Here is a 16,821-nt window from a genome sequence, read left to right as displayed (position 1 = left end):
CCTCGCAGCTACATGCCAACTGGGGGATGCCAGGGCCATTCCCGACCCACGATTGAGGGGCTGCAGGGGGCTTTTCTGCAAGTGCTCCTTAAGGCTGCTGTGGACCAGAAATTGAAGCCAGAGACCGTCTCTTCTGCACGCTGCTGGCACCCAGGGCAGCAGAGAAGAGGAAGCCGCTAGATGTGGAAGTATGGAAGGGAAGGAGAGTTTCCAAGGCTCTTGTCCTTGGACCCTCACGTTGCACCTTGCAGAAGTTGGAATGTGTGGAGTGAAGGAGGCAGGAAAAGGAGGACTTCATGGTGAAAGAAATGCAACGGACTAGATTAGCATCCTGCAGGAGCTCTTTGCAGAGGCAGGAGTATCAAGTCATTTAAACCAAAATGACTGCTACTGGCCGATAGCTTTGTACTACTCATTTTGTGTGTACCTGGTATGAAACACCTGCAGCCAGATACACTACAGTAACAGGCCTTCATGGAAACACTTAACATCGATTGGGTGTTGTGCATTATGAAGGACTCAAGCTACTGGGGGGGAAAAAAATCAAGCCCTAGGCATCATAAGATGGAGACACAATTTTTTTTTTATTGACTGTATTGGTCTTACTCTTGGCATATCTTGGTTTACCAGGAAGGGAATGGGGTTCATGATGATACTCAATCTCAGAGGGATGTCATGAAGAAAAAGTCATTAGCATATGCAACGCACTGAACTACCACGGTAGCAACGAAGATGTACCCAGGAAGAAATTAGTAATTTAGATTTTGAATGAACTGCAGAAAACACAGTGTTTCATGAAACAAGGAGGATAAAAAGAAACGCGGCCTATCTACCCCTCACTGAAGATGGCACAGATCTTACGGAAAAATACTACAGGATCACACAGAGACTGTATCATACTGCAGCAGGGTCAGTCTTTTGGGCAGGCCTGCCATGAATTGCCCCTGTGCCTCCCCAAGTGCCAAAGCAAATCCCTTCCTTTACCTGAACTGCTGCTCTGTTTTCTGCTCCCTGCCCTATCTGCTGCTGTGCTGCCTGTTCCCTTCCCAATCTGCTGCGTCATGTCATGTGCTACAGGTTGGCTACCCTATCATCCCCTCTCAAAGCGGGGGATGAATTCAGGTTGAACAGGCAACTTTAATACAGTAAAATCCAAAATTTTTTATAAGCTTGACTTTGTACCTTTAACATCTTTTCAGACACCGGACTTCTGAGGATGTTAAAAATGTGTAGCTATAGACACCACTTCGTTTCCTCTCTTTGGACTGGCTTGTATAAAAAGGTGTATGGGACAAATTTTCTACTGGCTTTTAATTGGCCCTTTATTGTTTTGCAAGCATAAAAAATTGGAGGTGCAGCTTGGCACCAATAAGTATTTCTGCCCAAAGAAAGGGTTTCGTATCTATGCTTGTCCTTGACTGCATTTGCTATCAACCACAGGCATTTATTTCTGCCTAATTCAAGGGTAAAAATAATTGCAGGTGTAAAAACATGCCTGCAAAACTATGAAAACCCAGCTAGTGCCTCCACCAACTCACAAACTTACATAAGGATGCTTACATAGGATGTCCTGTTCCACTCGAGCTGAGCAGGTAACGGTGGAGCTTTGTTCTCTGGTTTTGGCCCTTATAACTATTTCTAGAAAGCACTTATACTTTGGTTCACTTTTACAAACTGATTTTACCTCTCCTCCAAACTGCAGTGAGAAATGCATCTGTTCCTTGACATCATTTCCTATAAAAAATATACTATCTTGAAAAACATCTCTCCTACTGAATAGCAGTTGAGAAAGGAAACAAGTGCAATTTCCATTTGGCACCAGAAGACACTACAGTGTAGTGTTCAAATGATAAACTCTTTTTCTTCATGAAAAATGACATTCTGACAAGATGGAGTGTACCAAAATAGCTACATCCCTTCCCCCTGCCCCATCCTGTCACATTTTTGGCTTCTCAGTTTCTTTCTTTCATTAAAAACTTATTTCTGTCACAATGGAAACCTAGTAAAAATGTTGCTAACCTGTCTCTAATTGGATTTTTCCAAAGAAAAATAATGGAGGTCAATGTTAGTTTGATTTTTTTTTAATAGTTATTATATAAATGGCTTGAACATCACTTGCTTCTGCTCTATAGTGTGTGCTTTGTTAACACGACAAAGAGAAACACATTTTGTTTCTGGGAAGGTGACGGTATTAGTTTTATAGTTATAAATACTCTGACTCTTTACATAAAATGTTTTGGCAATTTGTCACAGCTCTGGCTCTGAAGATATAATAGCTTTATTTTTTAGTCATACAGACTCACTGTTTGCAATGAAAATATATTTACGAAAGGAAAGACTTACCCTCACTGTCAGAATCATCTGTAATTTCCTCTTTGATTCATTTGGCATTGGATCATAGTCCTCATTTCTCATGGTTTCAGGCTGCAGAACATATCCAGTCCGCCCATTAAGCGAAAACAAGGCATGGTTCAACTGCATGTACTTATCTATGGAGAGAATTAAATAGTCATGATACTAAAGATCCCCATGTTAATAAATCCCAAGGGATTAATGCCAAGTACTTGTCTCAGTGGCATTTTCACTGGCTGTCACTTTTACCAGGGGGGAGGAGGCATTTCACATCAATCATTTCACTTCCATAATTAAAATGCTTGGATGCTCTGGATGGCCTTCTCGAAGGCAGATTTACCTTCATGCTGAACTTCCTAGCAATATGCCAAAGGCTGGGTGGCCTTTATCATAGAATCACAGAAGTCGGGTCGGAAGGGACCTTGTAGATCTTCAAGTCCGACCCCCTGCCTGAGCAGGAGGAAAACTGGGCTTAAATGACCCCAGCCAGGTAGGCATCGAGCCGCTTCTTAAAGACCCCCAGGGTAGGAGCCAGCACCACTTCCCTTGGAAGTTGTTTCCAGATCCTAGCCGCCCTGACTGTGAAGTAGTTCCTACGGATGTCTAATCTGAACCTACTCTCCAACAACTTGTGGCCGTTATTCCTTGTTATCCCGGGGAGGCGCTAGGGGAAACAAGGTCTCCCCCAAACCCTTCTGGGCCCCCCTAGTGAGTTTATAGACGGTCACAGGGTCCCCCCTCAGCCTTCTCTTGTGAAGGCTGAACAGGTTCAGGTCCCGTAGCCTCTCATTGTAGGGTCTGCCCTGCTGTCCCGGGATCATGTGGGTGGCCTCCTCTGGACCCTCTCAATGCTGTCCACATCCCTCTTGAAGCGGGGTGCCCAGAACTGGACACAGTACTCCAGCTGTGGCCTGACCAGTGTCGCGTAGAGGGGGAGGATGACCTCCTTGGCCCTACTTGAGATGCACCTGTGGATGCACGATAGGGTCCGGTTAGCCCTGCCGACCGTGACCTCGCATTGTCGGCCCATGTTCATCTTGGAGTCAATGATGACTCCAAGATCCCTTTCTGCCTCCATGGTCTCAAGAAGGGAGTTTCCCATCTTATAAGTGTGCTGCCGGTTACTACTGCCCAAGTGCAGCACCCTGCACTTGTCCGTATTGAAACGCATCCTGTTTTTGTTAGCCCACCCCTACAACCTAAACAGGTCTTTCTGCAGTCTTTCCCTCCCTACTAGCGTGCCCACCTCACCCCAAATTTTGGTATCATCAGCAAATTTAAACAGGTTGCTTTTCACCCCGTCGTTCAAATCGCTGATAAAGAAATTGAACAGTGCGGGCCCAAGGACCGAGCCCTGGGGGACTCTGCTGCCCACTTCCCCCCAGGTTGAATACGACCTGTCCACCACCACCCTCTGAGTACAACCCTTCAGCCAATTCGCAATCCACCTGGCTGTGTAGGCATCGATGCCACAGTCGCCTAGTTTTTTAATGAGGATGGGGTGGGAGACGGTGTCAAAGGCCTTGCTGAAGTCCAGAAAGACTATATCCACGGTGACACCTGCATCCAATGCTTTTGTGACCTGATCGTAAAAGTGACAGAACAGCCACCTTCCCAGCTGATTCTTATTCACTGGGAATTAGATGGCCCTGTTCAGATATTAGACCCAGTTGGGAAAGACCAGGAAAACCTATAAACTGTGAGAGAGCTCTATTAACCACACACTGTTATCCCTGGAGGTGACGGGGGGGGGAGTTGGAAGACAAGCTGTCAAGGAGCCAAAGAGATGATGCATGGGTTAGGGCCATTTTGTTGGATGCTGGTTGTCCGGAAGACCGAACTCATGGGAGGGATGCAGCTATAACGTGGCCGCCAGGTCATCAGGGTTGTTCCAGAGTAGCAAGAGAATGACAAAGTCGACCCTCAACATTGGCTGATAACAATTAACTGCTAAAGAGCATTGCTCCACTAATACAGCTCTTTAACATGCGATGTATTAAAGCCCGATCCCCATCTTGTGCCAGTTAGTGTCTTTAACGAAGCATATAGAGATGTACCGGTTTACTACAGCTGGTGCTTTTGCCCTATCTGCCCAGTTCAGCCCCTATTAGCATGAACTAAGACTTGCACTGATTTCAGTGAAAGCTGGAAAAGCGTGAAGGGCTTTCAGGAGATAACTTTCCAGAGAACAGACCCAGAGAGTCACAGGCCTGAAACACTTTCCACTTGCTCTCTCAAGCGTTCACCTCTCTCCTAGCACTAGGTAAAGGCAGCCGCAGTGATTGGGGCACAGGAGAAAAGTGGAAAGGGCGGCTCTTCCTGTGGTAAAGTGAAGAAAGAAGCAGCCCTTTTTTAAAGAAAATGTTACCTGGAGTCTGGAAATTAAGAGCCACCATCTGTGAACCGCAAAGCCAGAGGCGAAAGGGGTCATAATTGGATGAGTCAACCCTCTGTCCTTTAGGGTAGACCCGTGTCAGTCCTTTCTGGTTGTATGTCAAGAGCTCAACAGGTTTCTGCTTAACAATGCCTTCAGCCTTGTTTTCCACAAAAGAACGGATTTCTCGGAAATCAGGGTTTTCTACACAGGGGAGGAGGAACAAGGTGATAAAAAAAGAAACATTACCATTTCTTCTCCATTTCCATTCCTCATCCTTGAACACAATAATTGACTATGTTTTAATGCAGATGCTGCAAATTGGCTGAATATCAAATCTGAAAATTAAAATAACCTGCCTGCCTGACAAGTCTTCTAATTGTGCATTGTGGTGGGACAGATGAGAGCTGTAGCAGTGTCCTCATCCCGTCATTGCTAATAATGAGCAGTGAAGCACGTATTTAAATAAGACGTCCTTTCCTGGGCGTACATGGGGAAAGGGAGGGTGAATCAGGTTAGCGACGCCTCAGACAATGACTGCAATTATAATGTCTATCCACACTGACAGCTCGCTATAAATGTTTGCAAAGAATCTTAAGTAAAAAGGACATTTTCTAGCTACTCCACGGACCAGGCAACAGTGATAAAAAGCCAGCAAGCAGCCAATTCCATCATCTGCTTAAGGATGCCACAGATACTGGTTCAATTCTCATTTATGCCAAGGAAGCTACATTGCTTCAAAAGCTTAAAGGGGCCTTTCCATAAATGACAACCCAGCTTTTACTGTAAAATATTCTGTAATGTAGAACAAGTCTATTTTAAATAAATCATAGGTCAGATACAGCCTTATCTCATCGCTTAAAATGAAAAGCAAAGTAACATATGGATTTCTAGTGAGCTTCATTATTAAAATGTTATTGAGAGGATGGCTTGGGTAAGCAAAAATGAAATCTGCCACAATTCCAAAACACATCTTCACCCCATTAACAGAGTTAGCTTCCTACCCTTTGTCGCTGAGATTTTATTAACCTTGGCAATGCAGAAAAAAGAAAATCGGCACAAACTGTTTCCCAATTATTCTTCTCGCCTTGCTCATGGTTTCTTCACTCTCGCATTTTAGTAATCTGTTCTACATTTAGTCCTGTGCTTAAGCCCTGGCAGGTTGAGATGTGTGCTCCAAGCAATTCTGATCAATCGCTGGATTTTACCTGGCATTTTATAATTTTATAGCATCAAGCACTCTGCAGTGCACAATTCCCACTTGGCACTGCAAGTCCTGCATGCAAGAGAGAAGTGTCCCAGTGGAGAACAGATGCAGTCGATTTTCAATTCTAAAAACTTTTAAACATACTTGAAGAGTAGCAGCAAGCTGACTGTATTATTTAAAAAAAAAATCACCTAAGTTGTCCTTGGTTTTGCTTGTAGGCCTGCAGTAGATAACCAGATCAGAGAGCTCAATAGCAATTAACTGATTCTTTTCCCAATACTTCCTCCTATTCTCCTGTTTCAGACAAAAATAAGTTATTATATGTATGATATCATGATTCTAAAGAAAGTATATTAAACCATTACGTGCTCCTTGAATTCACTTGAGAAACCCACGTGAGAAACCCATATTTAAGTCCCAATTCAGGAAACCAGTCCTATTTAGGAAAGCAGGTTCGCATTGGTTCAGTGAATCTGAGTCACGCTTCAAAGTCTGGCAGCTGAATTATTGTCTTTATGGAGCACCACATCATTTCAGTTAAGTTCCTGGCTCCATGCAAACACACACAGAAGAATAAGCAAAGCATAATGAAGTTTTCCTCTACTTATTTATGATCTCGGGCAGGCTTCAGCCCTTGCTTATGACTTCCAAAAGGCTGTATTCCAGCTGCTTCCAAATGCACAGAGAACTGCTTCAGCGCTTCACCATTTGCAAAGCAACCCCCTGCCCCAGGTATAAAAAAATAACACACTGTCAAGTAGGCCTCGTTAGTAAGGAGACCATGATCTACTACAACACTACATGATTTAGGTCTGGAGGTTGAATGAGGGTATCTGTAACCCCTGTGAACAGAAGTCAGGAAGCCCTGCTCTTCCTTCCTCTGGCAGGCAGTAGTAGCTCATGGCAACTCAACGTGAGGCCCTGCACCAAGAGCTCAGGAGGCGTTTGTAATTACAAACAAGCTTTGCAGATGCAAGAAGTCATGGCAGGATGAGAAGTATCGAGGAGGAGTTGCACGCTGGACAGTTATTGGCTTCAGTAGAAAAGGTTATGAAGCAGCAGGAAATCTCCCAAAGGAATTCTCCCAACAGCAGCAGGAGGAGAAGGGAAAGCAGGACCCGCAGAGACATACTTTTCCAGAAGTAGTCACCAGGCCAGAGACCATATGCTGTGGTCTAAGGAAAGCAAAGAGGAATTTAGCATCATTAATGGAAATGGCCTCAGAGTAATACAGGTGTGAACTAATCGTACCTCTCTGTGCCACACCAGGGAGCAATAAGCATATGACCTCCAGACAGCGACGCTTTCCCTAGCAAGGTGCTATAAGCTCAGTTGTACAAGCAATGACTTCTAGCAATGGTTACCCAAAAATGGATCATTTCTCGAGCATGGTAGTGACAGATAGAGGCAACAAAGCAGATAAAGCCTAGAGTTAAATCCTCAAAGCTTTACAGTCTGCACATAGCGCACAGTGCCTAAATTCCCATTGGTAACATCTTTGACTTGCAGTATACCATTATGTTGTCCTTCCTGCACACCACCTCCCTTCATCCCTCCAAGCGTAAACTGCTCATCATGCTGGCAAACAACTCATTTCTTCCCAGCTGTCTATCCTATGAACTTTCAAGTGGTAATGTAGTAAAGAGTGAGTTGCCTGATTGACAGAGTGGGTTTGAAAGGATGTTTGAACTTGCAGACTGTTTAATACTTACCTGACTGTAAAGAGGGACAAAAAGCTACCAAACCCAGGAAGAGCTGCTGATGTCTCATGAAAAGCATCCTATTTGGACACATTTCTGATCGGCTGTGTTTTCATTCTCTCATTTTTAGTACTGAACTAAAGCCAGAGGCATGAAAACCAGATTTTTGTTTCAAAACAGGTCAACAGCTCCTGCTGCTTCTTTCCTTAGCTGGATTTCCAATCCTGTGTTTGTGACATCGCGTTTGTTTGATGTGAAAAGGACTCTGGTGACAGAAGGTAGAGACTTATCTGTTCAGGTGAGGGATAAGCAGCAGGAACCAAGGAGATGCTCAGAAACAGAAATCCTTTTGTCATGCAAACAATGCAGGTAAAAACTAAAAAGCAAAGAAAATGAATGCAGGAAAGAGAATCCCTAAACAGTTTCCACAACATCTTTTTGATGGTGTCAAAGGCTTTTCAAATACTGGAAGGGTTAAGTGGGGAAGAAAAAGGAAAAAGCAAGCAGAATATCTGTAACTAGTCTCTCTCAAGTAGTGGCAAACGTCTTGAACACTGAGAAAACACCTTTTCCAGGGATTTGGAAAACATAGTGTTGAAGATGGAAAAGTTCCCATTACATTGGAAGAGTAGAGTTCTGAAGTCACATATAACACATTTTGGTACAACTGGGAAATTATTTTAGAGGTTTGCTGGACAGCAGAGGAAGGACACAAGATTATGCAGGAAAGTTTAGGCAAAGGTGTATACTACCAATCTTCCAAGCTACCTATCCCTCGAGCTTTCACGTGGTAATGTACTGAGCATATACTATTTGAGGTACTTGTTTCTCTGCTGCCGTGCAACAGATGTGCCATCCCTTATATTCTCGCAGAGGGTACTGTTGCATGTACCACTGTGACTCTTTTGGTATTCCCCTTTGTACTGGTGCACACAGCTACACCAGGAGATGGAGTACCAGACCCATCAACAGGAAGGGGTACTATGCCAAAAACATTCAAATACTCTAACATACCTACTATATCTGAAAGTTTAGACAAGACCTAGTTTGGCAAGGTGTCTTATTCATGTAAGGAGTCTCCCTGAAGTCAACAAGCTAATAATAAGCAAGAGGGCTTGACGGACAAGAGCAAGGCTTGGAGAACTGATGGATGGTTCCCCAATACTCATTATTTCTTTATTTTATAGCACGATTTTTTTAATTTATTTTTTTTACCTCTTCTGCCGTTTTCCATGTGATTTCCCTGATACTCTGAAACCATTCAAATAACTCTTCCACTTTATCAGTCGCAAATTCAACAGGGGGATCTTCTGGATTCTTCGGTTCCAGCACGAAGACAAAAGGCTTATCATGCTTCCCTTGTGGCATTTTCACTGTTGAACAACAAAGAAACAGACACGTATACTAAAATCCATAAATATTTTTCATCTTTAATCTTTTAATCTGTGTAAGCAGAGCATAAATGACAAGGGTGCTCCGTGTGCACCCAATTCAAGGCACCTGAAAAAGACAAACCTGCCACAGCAGTGTTCCACATATAACATAGAACAATTTTATGGCTGTTTCACATGGTGCTTTAAATTCAACATGGGGCCAAGCCAACAACCTGCTGACTGGGCTTGCACCAGGGTCTGGATTGGGGCTCACACCAGGGTCTGGAACCAGCCCCAGTGCAGCCCCTGCCAGACTATCAGGGCCCCAGGCCCAGACCTTTGAGCATCTAGCATCTGGCAAGCAGGAATTGAGGACTGGGGATAAGAGCCCACAGAACATTTAAATGAACATCTGTCAAGGGCCTCATAGTCCTATTTCTCTTTGCAGGACCAAACGATTAGTATCACCCAACAGCATTATGCCAATGTGAACACAAGCATGTTTCACTAATATTTCCCGCTAAAGGGATAACTGCTCTAATAAATACAGAAAATACAGGATGCCAGTTAAAAGTTCTAGAGTCTACATACCAACATTATATGTATTGAGGACCAGTATACCACGACACAGAGCTCCCAAAGGATTGTCCTCAATGATCTGTGAAAAACAATGGGTTTAATTTCACTCTGTCTTTTCCCTTTAAGAAAACATTCAAAGGACTCTTAATAAAAAAATAAATACAACCCACAATTTCACTGAAAAGCTGCCAGCAGCCCTATTTAAAAGTTTAGTTTTATTACAAGCATTTCTCGTTATGCGAGAGTGATGGAGAGTGAAGCTGGAAATAACTCAATGAGTGTTTTAGTAACTGTTGGTCTGTAGCACTGTCATTTCACCCTTTCTGAATCTGAAAAAAAATCTGGCACTTGAATCCAAAATAAACTGTTTAATTTTCCTTGTAAAAATAATTGTTGTTTAAAACTCGGAAGTCCCAAGGCCAAAGATTCTGTCCTGCTGGAATCATTCATTTTTGTAGCCTTCCTTTGCTCTAAGTCACAATAACCATAAAGACTTAAAGCACATAACCCAACCCCCAACAGCTCATGGCAAAAATAGTTTGAGGGAAATAAAAGCAACAAGAACATTCAATATTTTATTGTTTTAAACAACCAGGAGACTTAGGAAGTTGAATAACTGGGTTTTGTTTACCTAAGTTAGATTAAACTGATCCTTGTCCAAGACTTTGCACCAGATTTTTGCACATTTTTGGCAGCCATAACTGGGCTTTTTGTGTACGAAAACTGGGTAAAGAAACATGAAGATAGCTTGCTGGATGCATTTGTCTAACCGGTTTTCCTATTTGCAAGTATCAGTGCAGAACCTATATAAGCAAATTGGGGGCATGCTTTGGATATGCAATTCCTAGAATACAATCAGCAGGTCTGTCCAACTTCTAAGTAGTCAGGAGCCACACACTGCTTGGGCCACACTAGTAGAGACAGCACTAGTGTGAGCCACGGGCACTCAGGCTACCACCCACCTCCCTACCACCCAGTGTACCCCCGCCATACCTCTGCACCATGTGTGCAGCTCTTTCTTTGCTGTTGCACAGCACCTGCGTGGTACCCTCCCCCACCGCACTGCATATGTAGGCTGCCCCCACCTCAAACTCCTTCGCTGCACTGCTCCATGGGCTTCCCCTGCAATGCGAGCTGCATTGCCCAACCCCCTGGGGTGGGAGTAGGAAGCAGAAGCTAATGGAAGGAAGGGGAGCTTTGCGACCCTGGCTGCAGGAGCAGCTAGACTGACAGGGGAAGTAGCAGCTGGGGGCTGCACATCAACCTCTCAGGGGCCACAAGCAGCCTGCAGGCCATCAGCTGAACGGCATGACCTTAAAGCACAGGTAAAAAAAAAGAAATTAGATGACCCACAATAATCTTCTGCCTGCAGGGAGGTATTATGGCCTCATTCTTACCCACTCAATCAATACCCAATCTCTCGAATATGATGGGTCCTGCCAAACATGACTACCAGCATCCAGGACAGCAAACAGTGGGTTTACTTTCTCATCATGCGGTAAGACTCTATTATACAAAACATGCAGAGCTACGATTCCAGAGAGACTGGCCCAGCAGGCAGCATCATTGTGATAGAAAGTTATCAGCCAAATCTCAAAGGCCTCACCTGGCTTTCAAGTTCTGCAGCGTTAACAGATGACATGTCCTCCACGTAATTGGATGGAAAATAGTGCTGGACTTTTTCTCCATAGTCTCCTTTCCACCTAAAATGAAAACGAAAAGAAAAAGACCTTCCAACTCAGGCCATTAATTCAGCAATAATCCTCAAGAAATTGGCCATTAATACCCAAGACCAGTTTGCTAGCAGACTATCACCAAAATAAAAGTGATGAAGTAGCTAAAAGCTCTAACAAAGTGATCGTTAACTGTGGTAACAGATGATTTCAAAGGGATTACAGCTACTGTAAACTGCAATTAATGAATGAAGAGGCTTTTTCCCCTCCGGTACTAAAAATACTCTTGCGTGGTTGATTGCCTTATGGAAACTACTGGGAAACATTAGATCCCTAAGCTTTCCCATCAATTTATAAAACAGGAAAGAAAATACTTATGAAGACTTGGGGGGTGGGAATATTTCTAATGTGTTTCTGTTTCTGGAGGCGTCCTATTCAAAGTCGGGAGGGGGGCAGCGGCAAACTGGTGACACGGGGTTAGCTGACCATTGTGCCTCCTGGAAGAAGAGACTTCCAGAACAGAAAGTCAAGAGGGCGGATGCTTGACACACTGTGATATGGTGCTGCATCAGGCCTCGCTTGCTGGCATGGGAAAAGGCACAGGCGTAACAGAATGGTAAAGAACTGAAAGGGAGACTGAGGCTGGAACAAAGGGCACTTGTACACGTGACGAATATTGCCCATTTTTGAGGTTTAATTGCATCATGCTGTACATGTCCAAGGGTTTTTTTTTTTTACAATTTAAATGAGTTTGTTACATTGCAAACTAAACCACAAAAAAAATAATCAGGCTCCTCGCCATAACAGTAATGGAAGCCCCTAAATTCAAACAGTGGGTTTTTAACCGTCGCACTTAAAAACCCACCATTTCAACTTAAGGGACTAAACCCCCGTCACGTGTACAAGCACCCTTTTAAAAGGGGCAGACAGCCCAGACAGCAAGGGACCAGGCCTAGCAATCAAACACTGCGCAATAAAGACTGCAAGCCCAGGGTCACTCCGCTCAGAAGCTTTCAGGGTTCCCATAATGCATCAAAACCTCAGGCACAGGACAAGTGAGTGTCAAAAGAGGGAGCTGAGGAAAGTAAAAGGGGATTTTCTTTATTTAATGGATTCTGGATCTATAAGGGTGGGCCTAAGAAACAGAAGCACAGCAACAGAATCCATTGGCTTCGATGGGACTTCAGGGGCCACTTAATCCAGGATGTGCTATTTCCAAACCATCCTAGACAGACACCTATCCAGTCTCTCTTTGGAAAAAGGGAATTCTACAACTTCCCTCAGCAGTTTGATACAGTTTGGAAGTCCTTCTTGAGATTTAGTTTAAATCTACTAAAAGGCAGTTTAAACCCACTTTCCTCCTCTTCTCTATGACAGCCTTTCCAATATTTAAGAACTGCTATCATAGCCTTCCTTGTTCTCCTTTTCTCCAAACTAAACAAATGTCTTTCAGATGACTTGCTCTGCAACTCCTTTATTGCATTTGTTGCCTAAATCCAGATCATCTCTAAACTTGCAACTTCTTTCTTACAATACACAATGCTCCAGGTGTGGCCTAACCAGCACTGACTAGAGCTGTGTTTCTCAACCCGTGGGACATAAGAATGCATGAAAGGGTTGCGAACAAATTTAAAAAAATGGATCAACTAACTTTAAAAATGGATTCTCCTTTAAAAAAGACAAATTTGGGAAATGGTGGGTTTTCCTTGCAGGCTGGTAGAATTCCAGCCTGCAAGGGGCTATTTGGGGCCCCTCCTGCCCCACACACCCACCTGCTCCCCATACACTTCAGGGATGAGAGGCACTGGGTCAGGAGTGAGGGGCACTGGGTCAGGACTGGCCAGCTATGTTTACAAATGGGTCCCGGTACAAAAAAGGTTGAGAACCACTGGACTAGAGGGGTACTATTGCCTCCTATGTCTTCCACACAACACCTCGGTTAATGCAACCTAGAACTGCATAGTAAATGAGAAAAGTTTTGAGAACCATTGCCCAAAGCTGAACCCACTTTCTTGTCAGGATAACTCTACGTAAGCTCTCTCTTAAGGATTCCCTGTCCTTACCATCCTCCTGTTTCCTTTGTGACGTTATGAATTAAAGCCCCTTGGCAGAAAGTCAGCTCATCACTTCTTTTGGCTTTGTAGTCATATAAGGCTCTCACTGTTCTCTGAGGCTTCAAGAGAAACAAAGGGAAAGGGGTCAAAGAGAGGAACAGGTCAGCAACACGATCAATAAATCCATCTTAAAGAGAGAAGAGAAGAAAATAAATTGGATTTCTTCTTTTTTTTTTGTTCTTAGATTTCGGAAGCTTTATACCGAAGTTCCAGAGCGACATCTACTGGCAGAAGCCATCTACTGCTCAACCACCATCCTCGCAACAAAGGATTTCTCTTCTCGGTGCAGCAACACGGTCAAATAATAGAGAGAACACTGAACTGTCACCTTTGCATCCTCTTTACATGCCTGCAGATAGGATCAGAGTCTCGAGGCTTGGACGCAGTCCAATGGAGGATGGTTGTATCCTCCGCAAAACCTCATCAGCAATACTACAGATCAAATTTCCTCTAGGAAACCCTAGTTCCTAGCACTACAAGCAATTTCCTTATCATGAATTCACTCCCACCTGCATTCTTTCATCGTGAAGCAAAGCTATCAGTCACAGAGACAAAGAATTACAGCTAAACATGCATTTAGAGCTGAGTATGCTTTTATGAGAGTTAGAGATAAATGTGTTTACCATCCCACTTGCTTTTATATGTTAAATGTTATGCATCTTCAAAAAAGGTGTAATAAAATCTAATTTAAATAGTTAAATGTTCAATAAAGAGCCCACTTTTACATAGGAAAAAAATGTATGCATGACTATGCACCCACTTTTGCCTGTAAACCACATTTGTGAGTTTACTTGTAACCGCATACACGAATATACCAGCTCAAATGTATGCATTATTGGGGCTTTGCAGGCTGGACTTTACTGATGTGCAGATTTGACCTTCTCAGGTTGAACTTTCAAATGGGCCCTTCCTTTTCCAGTTGCAGCCACAGAAGCAGGCATGCCAAGCCAAACTCAATACCCAGGTGCCCCATGTTCCAGTCTGCATAAATCAATACAGCATTTGTAGGTGCAAGCGGAGAGGGAAGACTTACATACAAAAAAAATCACACCTCTACAGTTTTACTTTCCTCCACACACCAGTTCTGCCAAGGCATTCAACCACACTTTGCAATGTTTCTAACAGGAAATTAACACATATGTTCATGGCTGTTTCAAGTATCTAAAAGGAAATTTTGTTCACGAACTATCTGGAGCACATACATACCACTGCAGGGGTTATTTCATTGGGGTCCACGTACATCTTGACATCATACAGCGAGTTGATATCTTTTTCCTAAAAGTAGAGTGGGGAAAAAAAAGGGAGGTTATGGAAATATATTTAAATCTCAAAGATTACTGTTGGCAGAATGAGGGCTCCTTATGAGCCAGGCACCTCCCTCTGTGTTGCATGTGGGTTAACCCAAGCTGTGTTATGTACCCATTTGTAGACCCCTGCATATCTTTAGGAATAGTCCTTCAGGCTGAAATGAGTGGGCTCACAAGGAAGTTGTCGCTTCCTCACTGAACCACTTCACTAGCTCTTACAAGACCCTTTTCATCCATAGGTCTTAAAGTACCCATTTTAGAGATGGAGAAACTGAGGCACAGAGAGAAATGGTTTGTTCAATGTTACCAAGCAAGCTAGAGGCAGCACCGGGAATAGAGCAGGGTCCTGGCTCGGCGTCCTACCGCTAGCCCACATGGCCTCCATTACAAAGATAATCACTTGCCGTGCTGTAGCGATTCAGCAGTTCCTCAGTCACTGGGTAACGCAATTTCATTTTCCTGTACAGCGGATGCTTTTCATAGTAGGTCACCAGCTCTATTAAGCTTTCAAAATAGGCAGAGGTTCCAAGCAAAAAGTGGCGGCCTTCTTGTTTAATGCGGAAGTGCTTCACTTTCCCCTCAGCTCTGTGGAATAAATGTGGGTGCTGTGACACTTTAAAAGACACCGGCACATGGCAGAACGAAACCCCATTTATGATATGGATCACAATCCCTGAATACATGTTCAGTTTGTAAAAGAGCTCCCCGCTTTTCCAAAGCTCCATGTTATTTTCAGGCCATCCCATCTAATCCTCAAAAAGAAACCTGTTCAGGAATTTTCTCACACTTTTCCCATTAATGGAGCTAGGGACCTCCATGGGTTTTTTTTTAATCTACTTGGACCTTTCTATTTTCTCTCCAATGTGCAAGCTATTCTAAGCTTCACAATCACCAGCCCACAGCCTTTTTAGACATAAAAGACACCTTATCAACACTTCAAACCTGCAATGACTTTGAAATGTCTACTGTTTTTTTCTGACTTTGAAATCTTTTCATAAGGATTCAACTGCATAATAGGCTTCAAATACCTATCTCATCAATAAAAGAAAGGAGAGACCAGGGTAGAATAGACTTGAGACTTCTGAACAACTTCAGTACAAAGTGAGGTATGTAAATAAAAGCCAGCATGTACCCAAGGCAATTTTGCATATTGTAGTGTGATATAGTCCTAAAGAAGAATTCAAAAGGAATGACTGAGTACATTATGGTTCCTATAAACATGCATTAGTTTTATAAGTGAAATTGAAGTTATAAAGCAGTTTCCACTGGCAAGAAATACTGCAAAGCAAAAAGAAGCTTTTTTTTTTTTTTTAAGTGTACAATATAACAGATTTTGAATGAACCTCTGACTATTATGCAGTCCAGCTAGGTGGTCCACAGGCCATCAGACCTGGGATGTGTGGTACTGATCCTACCCAGAGGACCGCATGACAGGACCACTACACCAGGACAAAGATCATGGAAGTCAAAGGGAGTCCACACACGTTTCTCCTGACAGGAGTGCCCAGGCATCATTTAATCAAATATAAGGACAACGTTTTACCTGCCTTCAAACTAGCTGGGTGCATCTACACATGTGATTTATTGTGGAGTTGACTATTTAGCTTTGCAGTAAAGCAATCACCATCTACATGTGCACTGGTGTTAGGGCACAGTAAATTAATTAACTTCACCGCAGGATGAAGGAGACTGTTGGGGACATTACTATCCTACGGTGGAGTAATAATGTATGCCAGAATGCACATATAGATGGTGACAGGATGCCTGGGGCACAAGGGTGCTATAGTGCGGAAACAGCCTGCCGCCTAGCCGTGCACTTCAGCACTGTCGTGCCCCAGCCAGCCCCTCTGCCACCCACCAGCACCACCCGGAGCCTGGGGCTGATCCCACGAGACTGCCGCCAGCCTGGGGTGGCTCTGCCCCAGCTCAAACTGCTGTGGTCCTGGGTGCATGTGCAGACACTGGGCCCGGGAGCACCTGACTCCAGTGCAAACTGCGCCGGAGTTTATCACATCCCCTTAATGCCACATGTAGATGCACCCACCGCAATGTACATCTTCATGTATTTGTACACACATTCAAGATGGTGTGAGCAATTACTCAAATTGCACACGGGTTTGTGAAAGCAAAGCAGTACAGCAG

At 43.7% G+C, this 16,821-nt stretch overlaps 1 protein-coding gene across 3 annotated transcripts in view; it reads right to left on the bottom strand.

Moving 5' to 3' along the window:
* Positions 1-16,821, bottom strand: part of PLCG2 (phospholipase C gamma 2) — an 84,717-nt gene that overhangs the window by 12,067 nt on the left and 55,829 nt on the right. For all 3 annotated transcript variants that reach the window (XM_059713900.1, XM_014609279.3, XM_019488222.2), the window contains exons 20-28: positions 15,084-15,264; positions 14,579-14,647; positions 13,322-13,431; positions 11,192-11,288; positions 9,598-9,664; positions 8,849-9,006; positions 6,125-6,227; positions 4,721-4,930; positions 2,344-2,489 (exon numbers count right to left, since the gene is read on the bottom strand). In XM_059713900.1, coding sequence (XP_059569883.1) covers positions 2,344-2,489; positions 4,721-4,930; positions 6,125-6,227; positions 8,849-9,006; positions 9,598-9,664; positions 11,192-11,288; positions 13,322-13,431; positions 14,579-14,647; positions 15,084-15,264 — 1,141 coding nt within the window. The remainder of the gene's footprint in view (positions 1-2,343; positions 2,490-4,720; positions 4,931-6,124; positions 6,228-8,848; positions 9,007-9,597; positions 9,665-11,191; positions 11,289-13,321; positions 13,432-14,578; positions 14,648-15,083; positions 15,265-16,821) is intronic.

The sequence above is a fragment of the Alligator mississippiensis genome, chromosome 10 (genome assembly GCF_030867095.1).
Source record: "Alligator mississippiensis isolate rAllMis1 chromosome 10, rAllMis1, whole genome shotgun sequence".
NCBI classification, from domain to species: domain Eukaryota; kingdom Metazoa; phylum Chordata; order Crocodylia; family Alligatoridae; genus Alligator; species Alligator mississippiensis.
This window is presented reverse-complemented; position numbering and strand designations above follow the sequence as displayed.